Source organism: Syngnathus acus, chromosome 22, assembly GCF_901709675.1.
Source record: "Syngnathus acus chromosome 22, fSynAcu1.2, whole genome shotgun sequence".
Classification (NCBI taxonomy): Eukaryota; Metazoa; Chordata; class Actinopteri; order Syngnathiformes; family Syngnathidae; genus Syngnathus; species Syngnathus acus.
The window spans coordinates 9658644-9680560 of record NC_051106.1 but is presented as its reverse complement, the minus strand read 5'-3'; the positions used below and the strand labels follow the sequence as shown (position 1 = coordinate 9680560).

The window sequence follows — 21917 nt, the reverse complement described above, 5'->3', positions numbered from 1 at the left end:
CATCTGTTGGCATCTCTGAAAACAGCAGATTTCAGAAAGTCCTTCTGACACTGCTTGCTCTAATTTCTCACTGCACTCAAACGGCCCTTGGGTGCTATCTGCTGGCAGGAGATGGTCGCTACTGTATAGTCACTGCCAAACATCACAGTTCAACATGCTTTTATTGTCTTAGCGTCCGCAATATTTGGTACACTTGGTACACACACTTAAATTTGCATTTGGTGATGTGTGTCTTAGGAAGTGCTGCCTCCATGAGTGAAAATGCTTTTGCAGTGAACCTCGTTGTTTTGTCATTTGCAAATTCAGACATTTGCTCACTCAATCACAAATTGCTTTTGTGCTCAGGGCAAAGTGATAAAAATATGATTTTGGCACCATCTCATGGCATCTTAGTGCCAATGACGCTCGTATAAGTGAATTGAGGAGCTTTACTTCAACAAAGGTACAGCACATACAATCCTCCCCCCCCCCCCCCCCCCACTTGTGTCATGATGGCTACGCCCCTGCGGATATGTGAGTCATGCGTAATAGATACTTGACTTGAGCTTGAGGCTCTTATTGAGCACAAACATCCTCTTCACCAAAGTAACACTTGCACCTTCACCATGCACAGGTAAGATGCAACCATTTCTACCAGGTTTAATCGGGATGACCAAACTTCTAGGTTATGTGGCATCATCATATGTGCTCATATTGAGATTTAAAATGATTCAATGCTTTCACTCTGAGTGACATGCTGTGGAAATCTTTCAAATCTAACCTTGGAATGTTGTTCACTGCAATATGAGTGTTTTTGCTGTGAGGTAACAGTAGACAATGTTCTTGGTGTCCGTTCGACAAACACCATATCACGCCCTGTTTGTACTCTAGAAAAGATGTGCCCTCTTTCAACTTAAGGGTCCTTCTGCTATTGGAGGACATTTTATGTCCCAATGTGTAACATTTCAAATAGTCCCTGTGCAAAATACAATCATGTGGGCATGTTGTGCACAGTTAAGCTGTCCTGAATGTCATTTAGTAGCTCTAGTAAGAATGATGGTAAATATGATTTTAAAAAATCTGTTCCGTCCTCTCCATCACCAACTTGGGCCAACAGAAAAATTAAGTTTGAAATCTTTTTTGTTAGGATGATTTTTGTTGACGATATGTTGGTTTATCACCTGTTCTTTAAACTAAAACCCCTAAATGGTTCATTTATTGGACCAAAAAATGTGTCCGCCTCGATTGTTTATCAATTTTGGAATCGCTACGGTAACTGTATGCACTGGCCAAGTTTTTTTTTTTTTTTTATAAACATCACAATCCTCTGTCGGTTTGTGTTTAAAGCATGTCACTCGGGTTAGGTGACAAACAGAGGCACACTAATTGTGTGTGTGTGTGTGTGTATAGTCAGGCAGTTCTCTGAGACTCTCCTGCAGATCAAGCGAGCGTCTTGTATGACACAATGGTGTATGGACAGATCCTTCACGGATGCGCCCCAGATGATTGCTTCATGGTGGTCAACGTCGGAGGTTTCCGGCAGAGGCTGGAGCACGGTGTTCTCCAACGTTTCCCTCACACCCGCCTAGCACGTCTCCTTTGCTGTAGCTCCCCAGAAGCCATCCTGGAGCTCTGCGATGACTTTGTTCCCACAGAAATGGAGTATTATTTTGACCGCAATCCAATTTTCTTCTGTAATGTCCTTAATTTCTACCTGACGGGCAAAATGCACCTGGTAGACGGTTTGTGCGTGCTGTCTTTCCGCCAAGAGATCGAGTATTGGGGCATCAAGGATGGCCATCTGGACTCGTGCTGTTGCGAAAAATTCCAAGAACTTCTGGATCAGACTGAGGATCTACGCTGGGATCAGGAGAGCGTTGACCTTCGCAGCACCGGCTCACGCGCTGAAGTGATTTCTGAAGTTGATTTGTTCGACGGCACCTGGTGCGCGGACGTTCGTCGCAACGTTTGGCTCCGACTCGAGAATCCGACGTATTCGGCTTCGGCCAAAGCGATTGCCGTCGCATCTTTGACTGTGGTTTTGATCTCCATAGTGGCCATGTGTGTCCACAGCATTCCAGACTTCCGCCAGGTGGACCAAAACGATAGAGAGGTTGATCATCCGGGCCCGGCGTTCTTCGAGAACCTTTGCGTCCTCTTCTTTTCAGCAGAGTTTCTCCTCCGTCTGGCGGTGGCACCATCGGCCAGGAAGTTCTTGCGCAGCCCTCTCAACCTTATCGACTTGATGTCCATCACGCCTTTCTACGTGACCTTGGCTTGGGATTTAGGCCCGGTGGCCGAAGATGACAACTCGGAGTTGGAGAACGTGGGCAAAGTGATGCAGATCTTGAAACTCACGCGACTGTTCCGCATCCTCAAACTGGCCCGCCACTCGGCCGGCCTGCGCTCTCTCGGCGCCACGCTGCGACACAGCGGCCGTGAGGTGGGACTCCTGGGGCTTTTCTTGTTTGTAGGAATCTCCACCTTCTCCGCCCTCATGTACTCTGTGGAGAAGGAGGCTGAGGAGTCGGAGCTGCAGACTATCCCCATTGGCTGGTGGTGGGCCACCATTAGCATGACAACGGTGGGCTACGGGGACACTGTTCCTGTTACTCTTGCAGGGAAGCTCATAGGAACTCTGTGCATTCTCTCTGGGTTGCTTATTGTGGCTTTGCCCATCACCAACATCTTCAATAAGTTCTTGACCTTCTACCAGAAGCAAGAAGATAGACAGCTTTTGAAATCAACAAGCAGCGATTGAATGGAAGGTTTGAAACCTGTCACGACTCGCCCTTGGTCAGTCCATTCTGTGGAGGTCATTAGTTCTGTCCGTGTCTGTGTGCTCGCCCCTCCCTTCCTGTGTCTACTCTCAATCTATGTACTAATGACAGTCACCTGCCTCTCGTTACCTGTCGCATATATAAGACCCGTCTGCGTGTCACACCCCTGTTGGATTGTTTGCGTCGGATGTCTTCACGTCTGATGTCTTTTTGGGTCCTTTCTTTGTCAAGTCTGTTTCAGTTTGCCAGTTCCTGTCTGTCTGTCTGTTCCCCCTCATCTTCTCTTCCAACTACCTTTTCCCTTCAATAAACCAAGCTGGTCCAAGCTGCATATGCTCCATTCCGATCCATGACAGAACCTTATGAGAAGGACACAGCAGTATGACAAAACAAGGATTTGATGTGCTTGAAATTGGGGGCTGAGTGTGATTGGCTGGCGACCAGTTAGCAGCATACCTCTCTACGATCAGCCCAAATAATAAAAGGTTACAAAGGGATGTAAACCCTGACTTGGAACCGGGAGTGTAAGGAGTACCTGAAATAGGTATCTCCCAGCGCCACAAGACAGAGAGCAGACTGGCATCTCCTTGGGTCGTGCTTTGTATGGGACAGAGGAGACTTCACTTCGTCTGCCCTAAGTGGCGGGACCAGGATACCTTGCGGTGTTAACGAATGGTCTTTGCTGCTTAGGGGGTAAGTATGCGGCCCCCCTGGGTTCCTACTCCTGGAACAAAGCACGCAGGGTGTGGTGGTCCAGAGCGGCAGGACCTTGAACGTGGCTCAGTCTTCTATGAGGTTTAGCCTTACCCACACAACAGCCCATGACTGCAATACACACGTATAGATTGGCCAAAATGGAGGACTTTGAAATTCTTAGCCCTAATATTCAACATCCCCTGGTCCAGCTTAGGTGTCCAGGCCGAGGATGCACCGGGACCTAGCTTTTGAAGATATAGAAAGTCAGCCTGCGTTTTGAAGAGACGTAGCAAGCCGTTTGGAAGGATATCAACTAGATTGGCGATGGAACCCTAATTAACCTTGACCTTTGAATTGACTTGTGTATGAAAAGTCCCATGGAAAGTAAAGCTGCCTTGCCTTACTCCTTTCTGCCTCTTGATGGCAAAAGTCAGCTAAACGCTTCCTTTCAGTACTTTTTGTATGTATGTGTGGGAATGGAGTTAAAGACAGGTCAAGCTCGATATGTTTGCAAAGCTGTCTAAGAAAGAATGTGCTACAACCTATCACCCCTGCTGATCTTTTGCGCTCAAGTGTTATTGATTCATGTGTCTTGTTTTCCCATGGCTGTATTTGCTTCCAATTCCTCTGTCCAATAAGTTCAAGCTACTCAACTGCTGTCAACCATCACTTCTGTGCATATTAATCCTTAAATAGAGGCTAAAGTCAAATACTTGATCATCTTGAGAAATTAGCAAGTTGTGTTTTGAGTGAGTTTTGTTACTAGATGATGAAGAGGTGGTGATGTCAGAATTCGATCTTTTGACTGCAGCATTGTGAAAGGACTGCATCAGTGCTCAGGTGCAAAGTTATTTTCACTTACTGTGCCCTTATTTGGTCTCAAAGTCACAATGCAATGCACTTAGCATCATATTCATTAAGGAGCAAAAGTCCACATCAGCAATACCGCTGGTCACATTAGTGTTCAAGGACTGCTCGCCACTGTGACAATGTGACAAAAGGACAAAGGACAAATAATGAAGCCCACTTTGCCTTAAAATGTGAAGGAAGAATCAACATTGCATTGATTGCAAGGGACAAAAGTTTATTGTAACCCTACAAAAGACACAGGGTGAGAAAAATACAAAACAAAAATAAAATTATAGAAATGAAAAAGAAATTCTCATTCTTACACAAGTCTCAAAATTAGCCACCGTACACAAACCACAGTTTATTAATCATATTTGTAATATATCACTTTTTTTGTAATGCTGTGTACATACAAAACATAGCAAACTAAATAAGGCAAATAAATAGAGGTACAATTTACAGGAAAATGCAACATTCCTCAACGTTTTAATGGTGTTTTACTTTTATCTCAAACATCAAGAATGGTGTACAAAATACCTTTTTTTTCATCTTCCAACTGTACATTATTCTGTGAAGGGTACAACCATAAAAAATACTGACTCGTCACATCTATACAGCCTCCAAAAAGTGGGTGCAACAATTTTCAGGCGGTACAAAGTGATGTAGAACTTTAACAACTCGTTTTTTTTCTTTTTACTTTTTTTTAATAATGCAAGCAACTTCCTATTCAAAGGTTAAATTCAATACATCACACTGTGTGCACACTTCTTTGGGCATGCAGCTTGATGCCGAGTGCATGTTTGGACAGAAAACTGAACAACCCTCCCCTCCTTGTTTTTATTTTTTTGTTTTTTTTAACATGCCAGAACAAATGACACAGACATGTCCTCCACAATCTCATCTCTCATCCCTCATTTTTCTCATTTTTCCAGCGGCCCGGCCGGAGTACCAATTACTTAACCTCTTTCCTCCTTTTACATTTTTTTGACACTTTTTTTGCAGCACCCTTCGCAGTTCAAAATAGTCTACACCCTCAAAACAACATTGCAAATGGAAATGTCCCGTAATAAAAGTGCATTGAAAAAAAAAAAAAAAGCTACTACTGCTCCACTCCAAAATCAGCCAGTCAATGGCCTGTAATAAACATCCAAACGTGGAACAAAAACACACATGTAATAATACTGACAAGGTTGCAGTAAATAATCTGCCCTAAAACGTGGGGTTAAAGCTCCGGATGATATACTAACGGATTAACTGGAAAGATAAAAGAGTAGCAGGAGGGGAAGGACCAGCTCAAATATACACAAGACGCTGGTTCCCATTTCAGGGACAACACAAGTTGTTTCCTATTCAGGTGGACCACACATTCAGTTTGAACGCAAATAGGAAAGAATTTTAATAAATGACCAGGAGGGAGGGCTGGGAGACCAAAGCTCCCTTTTAAGACTCATTTTAGTATACTAAAGTGAATCCATTCTGTCCTGGGATCCAGCTACAGAGCTGCTTTCTTTTTTCCAAAAATATATTTGATCTAGTTTTATTTACTGCATGGGAACGCCAGCCGTGGCCAATACGTCCTGCATCAGCTGCTTTTTTTTTTTTTTTTTTTTTTTACCTTTTGACCATCATATACTGTACATCCATTAGCAGCACCACACGGAAAGAGGAATGGTACTTGTGCGCAAATGAGGGTCAGAGGCACTTCAAGGTGAACATGTGGTCAGAAGAAGCTCACAGGATGAAGGACAACAGAACATAAAGGCAAGAAACTTCAGAAAACGCGGTGCATTCTCAAGTGCTTGTTGAGTGAAGTGCATGGGGAGATGTGGAAAGCAGTATTGCAGTACTGTACGGGTTAGTACACTCTTGGTATGACAATAACACGGTTATTACCACCTTGGTGCTTTAAAATAATTCTTTGTGCAAATCATATTCAATATCCACAGTAAACTACATATTTTATCCACTGGAAAAGTGGATAACCACATTAAACTTAATATTTTATCCGCTGGAAAAGATGTATTTTGGGGTTGTCAGTTTCAAAATAATCAATGAAGTTTGTGCCAAATAATGGAGGGCATCTCACGTTGTGCACCAATGTTAAATAAATGTCAGGATCATATTGTCTATTGTCAGCTTTCCTGTAGTCTCCCCATTAATGACCAATGGGTATACTGCCCTCTAGTGGTAACATAAACTACAACGTGTTTGCACTGAGCCCTCTACACACACACACACACACACACACACACTGCAGCATTTGTCACATTTACTAAGATTTTACACATTCAATTATTTTCTATCACGCCTTGCAAAATTGTTTTAATCAATGCATGCAGCGGCAGGTCGCTTATAAAATTGCTTCATTGACATACAAAAATGTGGAAGGAAAGATTGTTTGTCTACAATTATCTGTCGTGTGCACCATTTATAGCTAACTTTGGAATCTGTGAAGGCCAACGGCATTGCAACAAGTGTACACATGGAATGGTAACCAGGCAGAATCTTGCTGTTAATCATTAGACTCAATCTATTTCGAATTGTGAAGCTTATTTAAGGCCCATTACCAATGTGGAGCAGGCAGAGTGGCAGCTGAGCATGGAAACAAATGCCAGTGTAGTGTCTGAAAGTAGAAATTCCAAAATGGCCTTCCTTCAGGCAGACAACACACACACACACACACACACACACACACACACACACACAAAGTGGCAACACAAGAGGAGCTGCAGTGCAAACAAAACCAACCAAAAGAAATGGACTTGATTTGAGAGTAGAACCCTCGGACACATTTAAAAGTCTTTTGAAGTCAATATAAACCCAATCTCTGAATGTTTTCTGACATGTTTCTTCTGCTTTGGCACCGGTTGCTGCCAGAACAATGTCGTGGACGCTGACACATGGACGCGGCGACGAGAACAAAGAGGTCATGTGACCAGCAGCTGCATCATTCCTCGCTGGCATTTTTGAAGCTTTTCCCGACTCGATGCGTTCCAGATGTGGGCTTTAATTCATTCCCACTCTGTTGTCTTGCGCGTGTGATCCCAGACGGGGGGATGAAGCGGTGAGAAACAGGAAGTGACAGATGGCGAGGAGTTTAAGCACAGTGGTCAAAGTCAGGTGAAGGTGTATCACAGTGGGCTGCACCGAGTGTCCCACCCGCCCGCCCGCCCGCCTTGCGCCCAGATCAGGAGATCACGTAACATCCGGAGGGGGTGCAGGTTCGCGCACATGTACAGACACAGCTGGACCACGAGAGATCCACATCGGGGCGGAGCGTTGGGCTCCTGTTTTTTTTTTTCCTGACCTTCTAGTAGGTGACTTTTGTGACGGCTCGTTCTCGCCCGGCGCCGCCGCTGCCTCCGCCCTCCGTCAGCTGGTTGACGGAGCGCTTGCGGTTGCGCTTGAATTTGTTCAGGTCCTTGTCAAAAACCTCGCCCGAACGCAGGGCCGACACCAGGTCGTCAAATTCCCCTCCGACCTCGTCTGAAGCGCCGCTCTTCTTGGACCGCCGCTCTCGTTCCCGCTGCTCCTTGAGCTGGAAAGCCAGGCGATTGCACTTGAATCATTTCGAAAACTGCAAGACAAAAATCCACTTTTCTAGTCGAAGGGCCGAGTGTCTCACCATGGCCTCCATGCGCGCCCGCCTCTCCTCCTCGTCCTTGCGTCTCTGCATGTTTTCCAAGTCCTGGCGGGCCTCGCCGAACGACTGCAAGAAGGTGTCGAAAATGCCAAAGAACTCGTCTGGCTGCATTCTCCCTTCGTCCTCCCCAAAGTGCTTCAGAGATTTGGTGAACTGTGCGGGGAGAAACGTGACAGAGTTCAATGACCTCAATGAGACCTTTCTTTGTTGACAGTGACGTAAGCGGCACTTCTTCAGATTAATATAGATTTAGACAAACTCAAATAAATATTAAGCAGACAAGAAATCATAGATAGAGCAGAGAAAACATGAACTTGATGTAGTATGAGGCGTTTCTTTTCCGGTAATGCTGTCATTATATCATAACAAGCAAAACATCAATTTCTCTCCTCTAATTAAGTTTCCTCTGCTCGACGTGGAGCTCATTAAACCAGGGACATGCATCTGGATTGTTTGAATTCAGGCATTTGTATTGTAAATAACGTATTTAACATTCTTGAGTTTTCCATAATTATCAGTTTGCGTTCTATGAACACAGTGACGTGAACTCATCTAAAGTAGCGAGCCGAGATTCAAACCCAGAATATCACCTGCGAGACAGATGTGGTAACCGCCACATTTCAAAATGTTCCACCAATATGTCTTGTTTTATTTTTGCTCCAGTATGCAGCTTCACTGTGTGCGTACTTGACTGAAAGAATCATCTCAATGCAAGCGTGCATGAAAACTAACAAACACGCACAACATGGCCATTTGTTAACCAAAGCAAGCCTTGACGGCATTCCGGCGCTGAATAATGCACAACGTAGTTTCAAATACATTACTTGCGTAATTGGAGTGCTGGAATGATAAAAGCCTGTAAGCACTTCAACAGAGGAATGAATAATGCTTTTGGTGTTACAACTCAGGCTATAGGCGGTAACAACCAATCCCACATTTAGCACCAACACTCATTTATATTTTACTACTATGTCAAACATGCATACAATGCTTAGTTTAAAATCAGTATGTGTGTGGGCATGTGCACGTGCTGTGCAGGATAAAGCAAACAAATCTCTCTTGATGAGAGGGAAAATCCCTTCTGTCCTCTGGAAACCTGTGTCCCAGTAACCCTTGTGACCTTAGACAAGTGTAATCCTTTGAAATGTATGTCGTCATGTCAGAAGCTGCTACTGTGTGTATCTCTGCAGCAAAAACACATGCATGCATGCATGCACACGCTCACACACACACTGCTAGTGATTAGAAATAAAGCTTTACATTTGCTTCATGAACCAGGTGTTGTAGTTTTTATCCCCTCTAGATGGCACTGTTTGATAAACATTGGGCTGACTTTTCATTTCTTCTACCACTTTTGAAAACCAACAATGCCATCCAGAGGTGGCAAAAAAAAAAAAAAACTGCTTCATGAAGCAAATTTGAAGCTTCATTTTCCCATCACGACCATTAGGGTATGTAAACTTTATATATATCTCAAAGGAGGAATGCAATTTTGGAAATTTCAAGTCAGACACGCATAAAGTTGCGCATGTTTCGAGTCTGGCTCGGTGAACAGAGGCTCTTTTCTTTCTCCATCTGTAAGTGCTGTTGTGCTTCCCTAGCTTCTTTAGCCCTGACATCCCAAAAGGCTGGTTTTCCTTCCAAATCCCCCACTGACAAATAATGAAGTGGAAAGGAAGCTTGACTCGGAGCCACTTCTCCCCCTCCTCATTTATCACACACACTGATCAGGGGTGTATTGGAAAGGCGTATAAAAATAATTGATTGCAAAAATGTCAGCACTGAGATGCGCAAAGTCTGCAAATCATTTGAACCTGTTATTGTAGATACACGCAAATTTCAATCAATCCATGAGAAAGCCAGCCAACTGGAAATGCATTAGTCCCACTTGACTAAAGATGGAACTGTGAAAACAGTAAGTCAAAGAGAAGACAATGGCGGAATCCAAGATAATACTTCACTTTTGGGTTTCCCCGCCATTGTAGAGGAGATGGGATCAGACAAAAGAAAATTTTATAGTTCCTCCCTTGAGAGTGGAGTCTTTCATCATCCCTATCTAACGAGAAGGCTCGGTCAATAGCACAAGCGCCAAAAGTTACCTTTAAAAGCAGCCTCCCTCCCACCCACCAACCCACCCACACGGACTGATCAAGCACTTGGACTGCACGGCTGGCCGGTTCAGCGGTTACCTTGTCCTTGGCCTCGTTCAACTGATCCTCCAGTTCAGAGAAGCTGAAGCCAGCCACGGTGATGAAGTCACCAATCACGGGCACAAACTTATCTCCGCGTTCCCTCGTCCTGCTCTGCTGGTAGTGCAGCTCCTGGTGCAAAAAAACAGGAAACATTAAGCAAACGCTTGATGCACTTTATTAATCTGGTCAATATATAAAGTGTATTTGCTTTTTCCTCCCCATCTAAACAAGACATTGGGTGTATTTTAGGGCTATCACCGCATTAAAAATTGCTGTTAATTTGTGCCCTGCCCAAAAACCTAATTACAGGGAGGATAAAAACCAGCGGGAGGAATCACAACAAACTCACCGCTTCAAGAGCCTTCAGTCCATTTTTGATACTGTGCACCTCTTTTTCCAACTCTGCCAAACTGGGAAGCAAAAACAGAAACACACAAATCAACAAACAAAGTCATTTTTGTTTTTCTTCTGTATGATTGAACTCACTTGACTTTGGCAGCTTCTGGTATGGTGTTGAGGTCCAGATGGATGTGCAGCGTGTCAGGGTAGTTTTTTTCAAAGATCATGATCAGGTAGTGCAACATGGTGATGTTCCTGACAGATTGGGAGCGGAAAACACACCATTTATAAGCACACGCAAACCTGTGTGGAGTTCATCTCCAAGATGCTTGAAGCTGTTATCTTCAAGGTGTGCAAAACTATTTTCAGATCTATTCAATTGTTAGGTGGGTTTTAATGTCTAAGTAAACTCACCTGTCTATGCTGGACTTGGTGTCTGCAATCTTATTGAGGCTGGAGACCTTGAAGCCAAAAGCATTTCCTCGCTGGCCTTTATTCATGAAGTTGCCGAAAGCGAGCACAACCTCCAGGATCTGTGTCAGCCTATTGCTCCGGATCACCTCCTTGGAAGCGTTCAGAATGGCTGTGGGAGAGATTGAAAATGAGCCAGAGAAGTGAGAGGAGAGAGTCGCCGCCGTGGTGATTGAGGGAACATTTGTTAAGCGTGTCACTTCACTTTTGCAATTCATACATTAGCTTGACATCATTTTTGTCTATTCGGCCTGAACTGTAGCGTTTCCACATTTCGAACGTCCATCAGAAAGATTGAGCAACAAGGCTTTTGTACGGTGCGGGCAGCTCAATGGGGAAGCCCATCAAGTCATTATATCCACTTATAAAAATAACAGCAGGAGAAGAAGGGAAAGTTCCAAGCTCTCGTCTGTCAGCTTTCTTAGCCCCGGAGAACAAACCTCGCTGGCAAAGGGCAGGTGCTTCCCTCTCTCCGCAGAGGAAACCTCAGTGTGAATGCTAAAGCCATTACAATCCAGATTGTTATTGTTCCAGTTCATTGTGCCATGAGAATCATCTCTGCTCCCAATGTTTGCTGTGATGCACAACAGCCTGACTGAACTTGAAAAGTCTTCGACCAAACCAGCTGGGTGGTCCCGAGAATTGTCTCATAACACACACGGCAACGTGATTGAAAACTTAGCATGTGCGGTTTTGGGAACGTTTGGAGCCGACATCAAAAGTTTTCGAGAGGCTTGGATCCCGACCCAATCCTTACAGGATTAGGCTTCTGTTTTCTTTCCAATCCCGATGGCCAGAAACGTCACGAGATACATTCTATTTGATCTCGTTGGACAACAAATGCTGCGGCGCACACAATTAAACCTAAAATAACAACAAGCATATGAGTGCGCGGGATTGTGGACCTCATTGGATGTCTATTTCTCTTTTTCTTCCTCTCTCTCCAGGTCTCTAAGCTTAGCCGCGGCTTTTTCCCCTCTCAACAAGGGCCAGCTTTCCAAAAGATCCCTCATGGTAACCTGCAAGCCCATTTGCGAGCCCACGCACACACAATCTGTCCACAATGGTGACGTTGTTATTGCCAGTATTCCAGTCCATTAGCTTGCCCTCAAACATGCTCTCATGAGTCGAATCTTCAGCTCCATTTGTGCTGAAAGATGACATTTAAATGCAATGGAGCATCCCGGAAGTTTCAGCCTACTGTACAAGATCAATCGGCTTCCTCACCTTCCACCTTTGGCTTGGTTTCAGCGAGGCGCTCTGCAAATTTCTTCTTAAAGAATAGAGCCTGCAGTCTCTGCTGGTAGTGGTCAATTCTAATGATGGGGAGGAAAAAATTGGTCATTCAAAGCTCAAGCCATGACTTTGATAAATGCGTTTTCAGATGAGGGAGTGAGTAGGTGGGATCTGGCAATATTATGTTGCACTGAGATCTATTTTCAAAGAGTGAAACAGCTGCTGTGGTTCAATGGAAATCCAGTGGGCAGCATAATGGTGCACAAGGAGGAGGCTTTCATCATCTTGTTGAAACAACGTAGAAGCTACTAAGTATAATTGTCGGAAAAATTGCGCAAAGCGTACCTGCTCATTTCAAAGAGGAAGCGATCTGCTCGGGCCATGCGCTCCAGCTCATGTTTGTGCTCCTCCAGGAGGTCAATGTCACTTTTCTCTGGGACAAACTTCAGCAACTTGAAAAGGGAGCCACACAGATGCATTCTGTCAGCAGCTTGTACACGTTCAATGACGTTAGCTCTTATCATTCAACTTTTTATCTTGTTTATGTTATGTCGGTGGTTTGATATCTGCGACAAAAGCAATCCTGGTTTATGACTTTTGTACTTTGCTGTTCTTAGGAAATGCCATCAGGACAAACAATTAAATGGGCTCAAGAGCAAATAGTGATCAGTTGATGGAAGTATTTCTTTCTTTTTTTACAGTACGTATCAAACCCTGTTCTCGCATCACATATAAATGTTTTGGGTCAAGGCTTACCTGCTCCAGCATATCCTTGGCCAACTCTTCTCGCTCATCCATCTCTAGGATCGCCCTCTTGATCTCTTCATTGCTCATTTTTAATCTAAGAAGATAAAGTCATGTCAACAATCATTTGTCTGATTTCCTCTTGACTTACTGCCATCGTCTTACAAAGTGCAATTATGAATCATTGGACTAACACTGAATGGACGGACGGACATGTGTGTCCTGAGACCACGGCCAGCTGTCCTCGGTGCCCCTGAGCAGTGTTAAGTGTGCTGACCATTGTCAGTGTGCACATGAAAGCCCGAGTGATTGACCGCTGACCTTATTTTGGGTCGGGTTTGGACCCCTGGCTCATGCAATATTGACACACTATTGAGTCAAGGAACCTGACTGCAGATTCTTTAGACAAAGACCGGCTCCAGGAAGCCTTTGTTTATTGATGTGGAAAGCGAGAGGGGTCAGTGATCAAAGTCTCCTAAGGGTTCAGCGAAGTGCAGTGAGAAGACAAATGGAAAACATTTTCCTGAGTGGACCTTGAATGATGACAATTGATCTCCATTCTAATGGAATGGGACCACTTGGGACGTACAAACACACAAATCGGTATCAGTCTTTCTTTAGAATGATCTGTCAAGGGAAGATGTCATTTTTCATGGACGAAAACCTACTTTGAAAGGAGGATGATACAGTTCTGGGCTCGTCGGCCATCGATGACTGACAACTCCTTGACTTTCCGCGTGCTGACATGGATGTCATCCATTGAGCCGGTGTCCTTCTGCACAAACCAAAAGGCAAAAAAGAAGAGATTAACAGTTGTCAGTTGCAACATGGAAACTCCAAAAACAACTCCGATTAGTAACAAACCAATATTACAAATTTCCTAACTGGATTCCTTATCATTTTATCCCCAAAAATAAAAAGCATTTTGCGGCCACCTGCATCGCAAGAAGAGAAAGGCATTGAGACTTGAAGAAGCCTTGAACTCACCTGCTTGAAGGATTGGTTAGTGAGCAGGTCCTGCCCAGGCAGCCGGAGAGCAGAGACACAAAACACATGCAAAGATTAGCACTTGAAGCAGCGACACAGTCAGTGTGCAGAGAACTTCGACTGTGCACGCTAAAGCGCAAGATGAGAAGCCCACTCAGAGCAAAAAAAAAAAAAAGGCTATTTTTGAATCCATATTCTTGATTGAATCATCAAACACCTGCTTTGACATGAAAACACAAGAACATGACAAATGAGCATAGTGCGTGAAATAAATCTACACAGGGCACATGTCCAGCTTGTGAAGCCAACCAAACCAACACTGCTCTGACAAATTCAATGGAACCAGAATGTCAGAATAATTAAGGTCATTGCTTTTATATGGTTATACCCAAAATAAACTTAGATTGACCTAGTGGTTAGAGCCGGTTACAATAACGTGCTCTGTATGAATAAATGCACGTAATACATCACTGTCAGCAATTTCCAATGACTCATTAACCTTTAGAACATGCGGCCGGGCTGTCAGAAAACATTTGAGCCTTACAGTTTCGGTACAAGCTCCATAATCAAATGAGATTCAATACAAAAGGTATCTCCGAAATTCTGCACTACAACTTACAAGCAAAGTCATTAATAGCTGAAAAGGTTTTCTGATAATATCAATCGTAATCTACTCCTTATGTCCGGAGCAAAACTAACTGTATCCAAGTTGAAAACCCATCCAAGAGCTCGTAAAGATCCAGACAGCTCTTTAGGATCTGTGCTCTGCTCTACAATGTGTCTTTCAGCTGCCACTTTGGCAAGTTAAATAATCACGCTGAATTAGAACCATGAATGGAACTTTGTTATGACAGGCTCCTAATCAACAAATCAGTCGGATGTACGTATGCTCTCACTGCACAACATGAACATGCACATGTGTGATGAACATGCTTTTCCTTAAGATGGCTTTCAAAATACAAACCTGCTGTCTCTGATAGGCAGAAAACATCTTCTCGATGTCCTTCAGGTCAAGGATCTTGAAAGCTTTCAGGTCGTCAATATCATTCCAGATGGTGCCATTGATCATATGCTGACAAATACGAAAAGGGGCATTAGTGATTTTAATAGCACTAAGTGATTAAGTAAAGGACATTCTTTTAAAAACTGACCTCTCCGAGTTTAGCCCAGTTAAAAGATTTCAGCGGATGCGAGGGCTGAGGGATGGACTTGGAGCGCAGCGTGCTTGCCGAATTGAAAGAAGAGGGAATGGGGGGAGGCGGGATTCCAAAAATGGGAGGAGCTCCTGGCGGAAGAGGCGGGGCGCCAGGTGGAGGTGGTGGCGGCGGCGGGGGCGGAGGTGGGCAGCTGAAGGGCAGCGGAGGAGGTGGTGGAGGGAAGCCACCTGCCGTTGGGGCTGGAGCCGTGGGAGCTCCTGGAGGAGGTGGAGGTGGTGGTGGGAAAGACACACTGCCCACCTGTGAGGGATGTGCAAAAAAAGTGAGACTTGCTCTTGAATAAGTAAAGCGGGACTTCATACCGAAATGGAGTCATTGATGCGTGTTGCTAGATCCAGGACTTGTTCCCTGGCTGAGCGCAGCTCAACACCCTCGCGCTGGAGTTTATCCTTCATCTTGTTCAGAGTCTTCATCATGTCCTCTTTTTCCTGGGTCTTCGTCTCGCACTCTCGCTCCTTCCTCTCCAGTTTGCCGAGCAGCTCGGCATGTTCTGAAGGGAGGAAGATGACACAAATTACAGCTCCACTAGCGAAGAGACATTATCATACGCACGGGCTCTCGCTGTGGTTTCTGACCTTTTCGGAACTTCTCGGCCTGGTCTCTCCACTGTCTCACCTCATTCTCATTGACCAGCCTGTCAAGTCAGAAAATGACAATGAGCGACGACAAAATGATGCAGACTGATTGGTTGACGGAAGATTTGGGAGTCAAATACAGTCAACCTGAGCCAAGTCTGGGCATTTTGTTTTTTGGACCGATGTAATGTGCAACGTGTTTACTGAGGATCAGTCATTTTTTTGTATGGGACAAAATTCATTATTTGACCAGCTTTGACTAGGTTGCTGCAGGCTGCCCTGTCCAGTATATTAGAGTTAAAAATAATAATCTTGCGAGATTTGAAGCAGTTCAGTTAAAAAAATTAGTAAATTATAAAATAATAAAGCGTAAACCTGCAGGAGTGTGATAAGTTGATGGAAGTCAAAATTTAAAAAAAAGATAAGAATAAATAAACTTGAAGCAAAAAGCTGTTAAGTGTTATTAATAAATACCACAATTTGAGGGGGAAAAGACTTAAGTAAAACCTTGAGTATCGTGAGGAGCCTTGGCTGGAGTTGAGAGAATAAAAAAACATGCCAGAAATGTACACAACAGGATTCACATAAAAAAAAAATGCTATGATCATAACGCAGTGATTTGTATCAAGTAAATTCTTGTTTTAATAGATTCATTTAGGATCCGACGGCCATCTCTACATAGCAGTGGAAAAGAGGTGCGGGTCATACGTCGTCAGGGTGAGCGCATCTGATGAATGACTCCATTTTTTTGAACCAACCTCCACCTTTTCCCCCAAAAGCCACCGCGGCACGAGACACGTGTTTTCACTCATCAACGACGATGGGCCCATGGGGAAATCTCACTTTACGAATATCTTTTCCAGGTAGAATTGACTTTTAAGAGCGTTTATGGAAACACAACAAGACTTTGGCAGGAGGGGATGCTGACGGATCCCGCTTTCGTTTTATAACCAACGACTGAGCTTAGATGCGGCGTCCAAGTTTGCTGTCTCGGCGCTACTGGAAAGAATTATGCTCCAGTGTTGTAACAGAGCGAAAATAGTGACGGAATGAATACACAGCAAATGGGACAAGGTTTACCACACCACATGTTTTATGCTTCTTTCACCGCCGAGACTGAACATTGATCTTGAGGAACAGAAATAACCTGACTGTTGAGCTTAGTCGAAATTCTGTTTGCATTGCTCCTCTAAACTCAGTCGAGTTCTTTTTCAGCGACAAGTCGTAACAACTGCAAAACTCATGTTCACAATTACGTCACAGAGTTTGTAAAACGGATCTAATTTGAAACAAGGTCAATAGACGACGGAATCGAGGCGATAATGAAATATCGCTGTTTACGTAAGTGCTCTCAGTGGCCGGTAGTTCGGTGAAGACAAAAAGTCAACATCTTAAGCACATGAACAAAAGCACTGACACGAGGCCAAGTGGCTTGCGCGGCCGCACCTAAACATGGCTCACTTGCCTGACTAATACGATTAGAGTCATTTCCTTTTGATCTCGGGTTTCCTCTTTTGTGCAATTTCGCGCACGGCGCGCCGCTTCCTCGGATTTGGCCCGGGACCCCCCGCTGCTGCCACCTTTGCTTTACCTCAACCTTCCTGAGGAATTACATTCTCTGTCTTTTTGAAAATACAGCCTAGTCGCACGAGTAGGAATTGCTATATTTTGACTTACATGCGAATGATGTTTTTAACATTGAAGTTATCCAGAGGTGAAAGGTCGGGGTCCTCCCCTTGGTCGTCCTGCAGGACAATCTGCTGGAGGATCCTATCGAGAAGCTGCCAGTGATGCATGCTGTTGGCGCCACGCTTATCTGAATGTGGACAATGGGAGAATGTTTAGGTTCAAAAAGCTTTGACTATAACTTTGTTGTCTTATTTTATTACTAAACTAAACTGTCTCTGAAAAACCCAAATGGCAATTTCTCAAAGCGACTTACTTACTGTACAAGTACAATGTAGCAACTCACATGGCATCTGTAGGCAGTGCTGAAGGATGGAGAGGAGGTGCGGGTAGGCATCAGAATAGCCCAGCTTCTTTTTAATCAGCTCAAACATAGCGCTGGCACTTTTGGTGTCCACATGGGTCTGTTGGGGATAATATTCCTTGCTTTATTACAAAATAAAACCACAGTCCGACAATATCACCCGCCATGACTTACCATGTCAAACCTTTTGGCCAATTCAGAGTCGTCCTCATTGCGTACCATCTCAAAAAAGTCCAAATGCCTGAAAAGCACAATGCAAGAAATGTTCCAGTTTCATCTTGTGCTAACTTTTGTCCCGCTTGATTGTCACTCACCGATCCAACGTGGCATTTTCGTGCTCTCGAAGCTTGTCAATGACTGGTTGGATGCCCAACATCAAGAATTCATACCTCAGGTGGAGGCGGAACTCCAGGCTTTCCTGGAGATAAAAGAGCACATGGCGGAAGAACATAAGATTAAGGCCAGAAATTGGTCACTTGCAGCATGAATTTTTTTTTACTGAATTTTCACACTCTCAATATCAAGGAAAAATCCATGTTGCAGCTATGCAGGAAGGTAATCGGGATTTACAGTGAACACAACCTTGGACGAATGTGAAAACAGGATGTCAAACTCTGCTCGTACATCAGTCTGCACCGCAAGGCTCAAACATCAAGTAACAATAAGCAACTCACATTTTTTTGCGCGGAGGGGGAAGCACATTTCGGAGAAAAAAAAAATGCCAGTGCCAGAAGACTGCATAGATCAAATTGTCATTGATTAGGGTGTTAGTATGTGCGCTCCAGATGGGATCAGGGCACAATCCAACATCCACAAAAGGAAGCAATCTTATCAAAGAGCAACAGCTCAAAAGAATTTCAACATCGATGCTAATTTGAATTAATTTGATTGATTGTTTGACAGTGTCTGATCTAATATGTAGCGTATGTGTTGGAACTGACCTCTCCAGTTCCAGCGTTGAGCACAGCGTTGATGAAGGACATAATAGCCGTTTTCAAGTTGACCTCGTCCCTGTAGCGCCCCGTGCTCCTGTCCAGCTCGTTCAGCAGCGTCTACAAATACATGGGAGAGTTATTGTTTAAGTCATTTAAAAAAAAAAAAAAATGTCATGACTGATATTTTCATAAATCACACACAAAATAACATGCACCAAGGTGACACTCGGTGACATTTCATTGGGCTTGCCTCACCTGAAAACGAGTCCTCTCGGCGGCATATTTCTGGTAGTGCGCCATGGCCTGCAATACTTTCTTGTGTCCGTCGGGTACCAAACACATTGCCCCGAGAATCTCCAGGACAGCCACTTTGGTTTTCACGTTCTCCGTCCGCAAGCTCTGCGAGATGGTGTTGATGCTCTGCGGGTGAGCCAGCACGTGCGTTCGACCCTGAGAATTGTTCATGAGAGCCTTGATGCACCCGATGACAGAAGTGTGCACGCGGCTCTCCGAGGTCTCGTAGTCCATGCTGCGCAGGAAGTTGAGCAGGCAGGTGAGGCCGTCCAGCTCGATGAAGCGCGTCACAAACCTAAGAAAGGCCAGGATGACAATTTAGTGACTTAGCTGGCATCTATTAAGCATCATATTCATTTTAGTACTAAGTTCATTGCTGACTTTTAATATAATCAGTTCCTCTCCTATTGTACATCCAATTAAAAAAAATAATAATTCAAACCTCTGTGACATGTTTGCGAGAGTAGCGGCTGCCGATATATATTTGACAGAAATAGACTTCTGTGGTTAGGATTTTGTTTCTGTGCAAATGCCCAAGCTACATCCACTTTTTTTTTTATTGAACTGGTTGTGATTTAGGCACACGAAGACAAGATGCTTCAATTCACACGACGGCCTCCTCGCCATGGTTGTGACTCATCATTCCTTGATGTATCAGTTGCTAAGCAGTTGCTATGCTCTGTATCTATTTTTTTCCTTTTATGATGTCATTTAGGCCTGTTGTGTCACGATATATAAGCTCTGGTTGCTCAGTGACAAATGATCACTAGCACATATGGACGCGGGTCTCACTTGCTGGTCTGAATAGAAGAGGCGCCGGCTATTAGCATCAAGCTGACAAGCTGAATGACAGACGGGCCGATGCACACAAATGAACTTTGTCAGATTCCCGATGGTCATGATGAATCATTTCAATCAGCAGGCTTGCGAGAGGGTGAGAAAAGAAAACACACACAGAATGCATAGCTGATTGCATTGTTTTGACACCACAGAGCAAGCCCTTCCCTTTGACTTTTTTAGAGGCATGGAAAAACCACAAAACATGGAAATCAATATTGCCCCTACATTGAGGCCAGATGTTCTTTTACGTCGACACAATCACTTCCAGATTTCAGGCAACAGAACACACTTTACCTGGCATGACCAACAAATTCCTCAAAGAAATAAAACACGTTGACAATGCATTTGGCTCACAGATGCACCAGCAAACAAAGTGATTTTGTATTTCCTCCCTAAGGGCTGAAGACATCGATAAATAAATGCACCGTATTTGACATGGTATGGTAGCCACAAGGTGGAACGCAAGCTTCACCTTCCAGCCCAGCGGTGATAAGTGAATCCAAAGACCAGGCCAAGTAGTTTGGCGTATAAGCCAAGAATTGCAAGACCACCTAAGCGAGAGATAATTTAGCCAGGAGAAAAAAAATTGAAGCTGAGCAGTTGAGTAAAGAACGTATGCGGAGCAGAGCGTGAAAGATGCTTTTCTTGGGAGTTCAAAAAGGTGAAAGCAATAAACATTTGCCTTTTCTCTGTGCAGTAAGAAACGTGGACATGCAACTAGACTTTGTGTGTAGCTTAAAAGAAATAGAAATTAAGAAAAAGCACAATATAACTTGGAATGTGTTGACACGAACCAAAAATGACAGAAGAGCATACTAGTCGATCGTGGAAGCAGGTCCAAAGAGAGCGTCATGTGCGGCAGCGTTTAAGATTATTATCTTACGGAAATGATCGTAAAGCAATAAAAAAGGATCAGTTTGGATTTCAGTGGAATGAAGGAAGAGGACTTTGTCAAAAGCTCATTTAGGTCAGTAAACCTTCACGAACCAAAAATGAAAGAAGAGCACACTAGTCGATCGTGGAAGCAGGTCCAAAGAGAGCGTCATGTGCGGCAGCGTTTAAGATTATTATTTTATGGAAATGATCGTAAAGCAATAAAGGATCAGTTTGGATTTCAGTGGAATGAAGGAAGAGCACTTTGTCAAAAGCTCATTTAGGTCAGTAACCCTTCACACAAGCCCAGCACAGCACACTTCAATAAGAATCCCTCGATAGTCTTGAGATTTTGTTCATTTTTTGTTTGGTGCACAGATTTCCAGAGAAGCACATGCAGCAAAATAGCTCCAGAACATCTCATCCAGGTTTTTGTTCAGGCCCAGATTCATTACTTTGTACATGTTAGCCACATGGCCCAGCTTGTCACTTTTAACAGCTCCGTGTCAATTTATATCATGTATATATACAAAGGGCACGCACGCACGAGAAGTGTTAACGATCATAAGAGCTCGCATGAACTCGCCTTAACCTCGAATGCCTAAATCAGAAGTCGACTGGTGCCAAGAATGTGCGAATCGCACGGGCTTATCATAACAGGAAATGCCACGGTGGACAGAACAATCTACAAAATGTCACAATCAATAGAGCAGTAGATTTATTTATTTATCTTCGAGTGAGAAGATGATGTGTTGGCTGAGAATGCGTTCATTTATTTAAACGCTCAACATACTGTCATCGATTAATGTACAACGTACGATAAGCTGCTTTGTCACAATACTCAAAGTTTTTTTCAAATTGGAGAGTTGCTATGGCTTATTTGGTAAATTTGTCAATTTAAAAAAATTAAATATTAAGCAGAAGGATTTTTGTTGCAAAAATCGTTGTTTCGTTTCCTGATCGATATGAACAGCAGGGCAAATATTGATCATTCGTTTGGAGCAGCTCGTATGTTGTCCACTTTAAAAAGCATCTGGTGTGATGATGAGATTTTAAAGACAACAAGGCTGACGTGTTTGCATCCAGCTGTTATGTTTTGGAGTGGCTGATTGCAAGCAATGCTATTTCTTTCTGTCCTTGCCACCTGGCTCCTTGCATGGCCACCATGTATTTTTAACTCTGCAGCCAAACAAAAAGAGGTCTGAGGGCACAGGAGGGCTTTGTCACGCCACATAGCAGCTGGCTCTCTGGCTCGCGAGGAGGGACTGCAGCCAATC

General features: G+C 44.0%; 2 protein-coding genes across 4 annotated transcripts in view; one reads left to right on the top strand and one right to left on the bottom strand.

Annotated features, from left to right (window-relative positions):
• The first annotated feature begins 54 nt into the window (after positions 1 to 54).
• Positions 55 to 3179, top strand: LOC119115801 (potassium voltage-gated channel subfamily S member 3-like). Its single transcript, XM_037240611.1, has one exon. It carries the CDS (start codon positions 1445 to 1447, stop codon positions 2738 to 2740), a length of 1296 nt encoding a protein of 431 aa, XP_037096506.1. The 5' UTR covers positions 55 to 1444; the 3' UTR covers positions 2741 to 3179.
• A 1343-nt stretch (positions 3180 to 4522) lies between these two features.
• The window catches only part of daam2 (dishevelled associated activator of morphogenesis 2), a 50332-nt gene continuing 32937 nt past the window's right edge, over positions 4523 to 21917 (bottom strand). For 2 of the 3 annotated variants that reach the window (XM_037240606.1, XM_037240609.1), the window contains exons 6-26: positions 18889 to 19222; positions 18640 to 18750; positions 18013 to 18116; positions 17873 to 17939; positions 17681 to 17798; positions 17386 to 17524; positions 15709 to 15767; positions 15436 to 15623; positions 15068 to 15373; positions 14881 to 14988; positions 13917 to 13946; positions 13598 to 13704; positions 12942 to 13026; positions 12531 to 12637; positions 12177 to 12265; positions 10893 to 11061; positions 10626 to 10733; positions 10489 to 10549; positions 10137 to 10268; positions 7930 to 8100; positions 4523 to 7842 (exon numbers count right to left, since the gene is read on the bottom strand). In XM_037240606.1, coding sequence (XP_037096501.1) covers positions 7615 to 7842; positions 7930 to 8100; positions 10137 to 10268; positions 10489 to 10549; positions 10626 to 10733; positions 10893 to 11061; positions 12177 to 12265; positions 12531 to 12637; positions 12942 to 13026; positions 13598 to 13704; positions 13917 to 13946; positions 14881 to 14988; positions 15068 to 15373; positions 15436 to 15623; positions 15709 to 15767; positions 17386 to 17524; positions 17681 to 17798; positions 17873 to 17939; positions 18013 to 18116; positions 18640 to 18750; positions 18889 to 19222 — 2821 coding nt within the window. In that variant the 3' untranslated portion in view covers positions 4523 to 7614. The remainder of the gene's footprint in view (positions 7843 to 7929; positions 8101 to 10136; positions 10269 to 10488; positions 10550 to 10625; positions 10734 to 10892; positions 11062 to 12176; positions 12266 to 12530; positions 12638 to 12941; positions 13027 to 13597; positions 13705 to 13916; positions 13947 to 14880; positions 14989 to 15067; positions 15374 to 15435; positions 15624 to 15708; positions 15768 to 17385; positions 17525 to 17680; positions 17799 to 17872; positions 17940 to 18012; positions 18117 to 18639; positions 18751 to 18888; positions 19223 to 21917) is intronic. The other variant, XM_037240610.1, reaches the window with a different exon arrangement.

Bases quoted from the DNA above. Each gene is read 5' to 3' on its own strand.
- LOC119115801 (XM_037240611.1), top strand. From the start codon at position 1,445: ATGGTGTATGGACAGATCCTTCACGGATGCGCCCCAGATGATTGCTTC.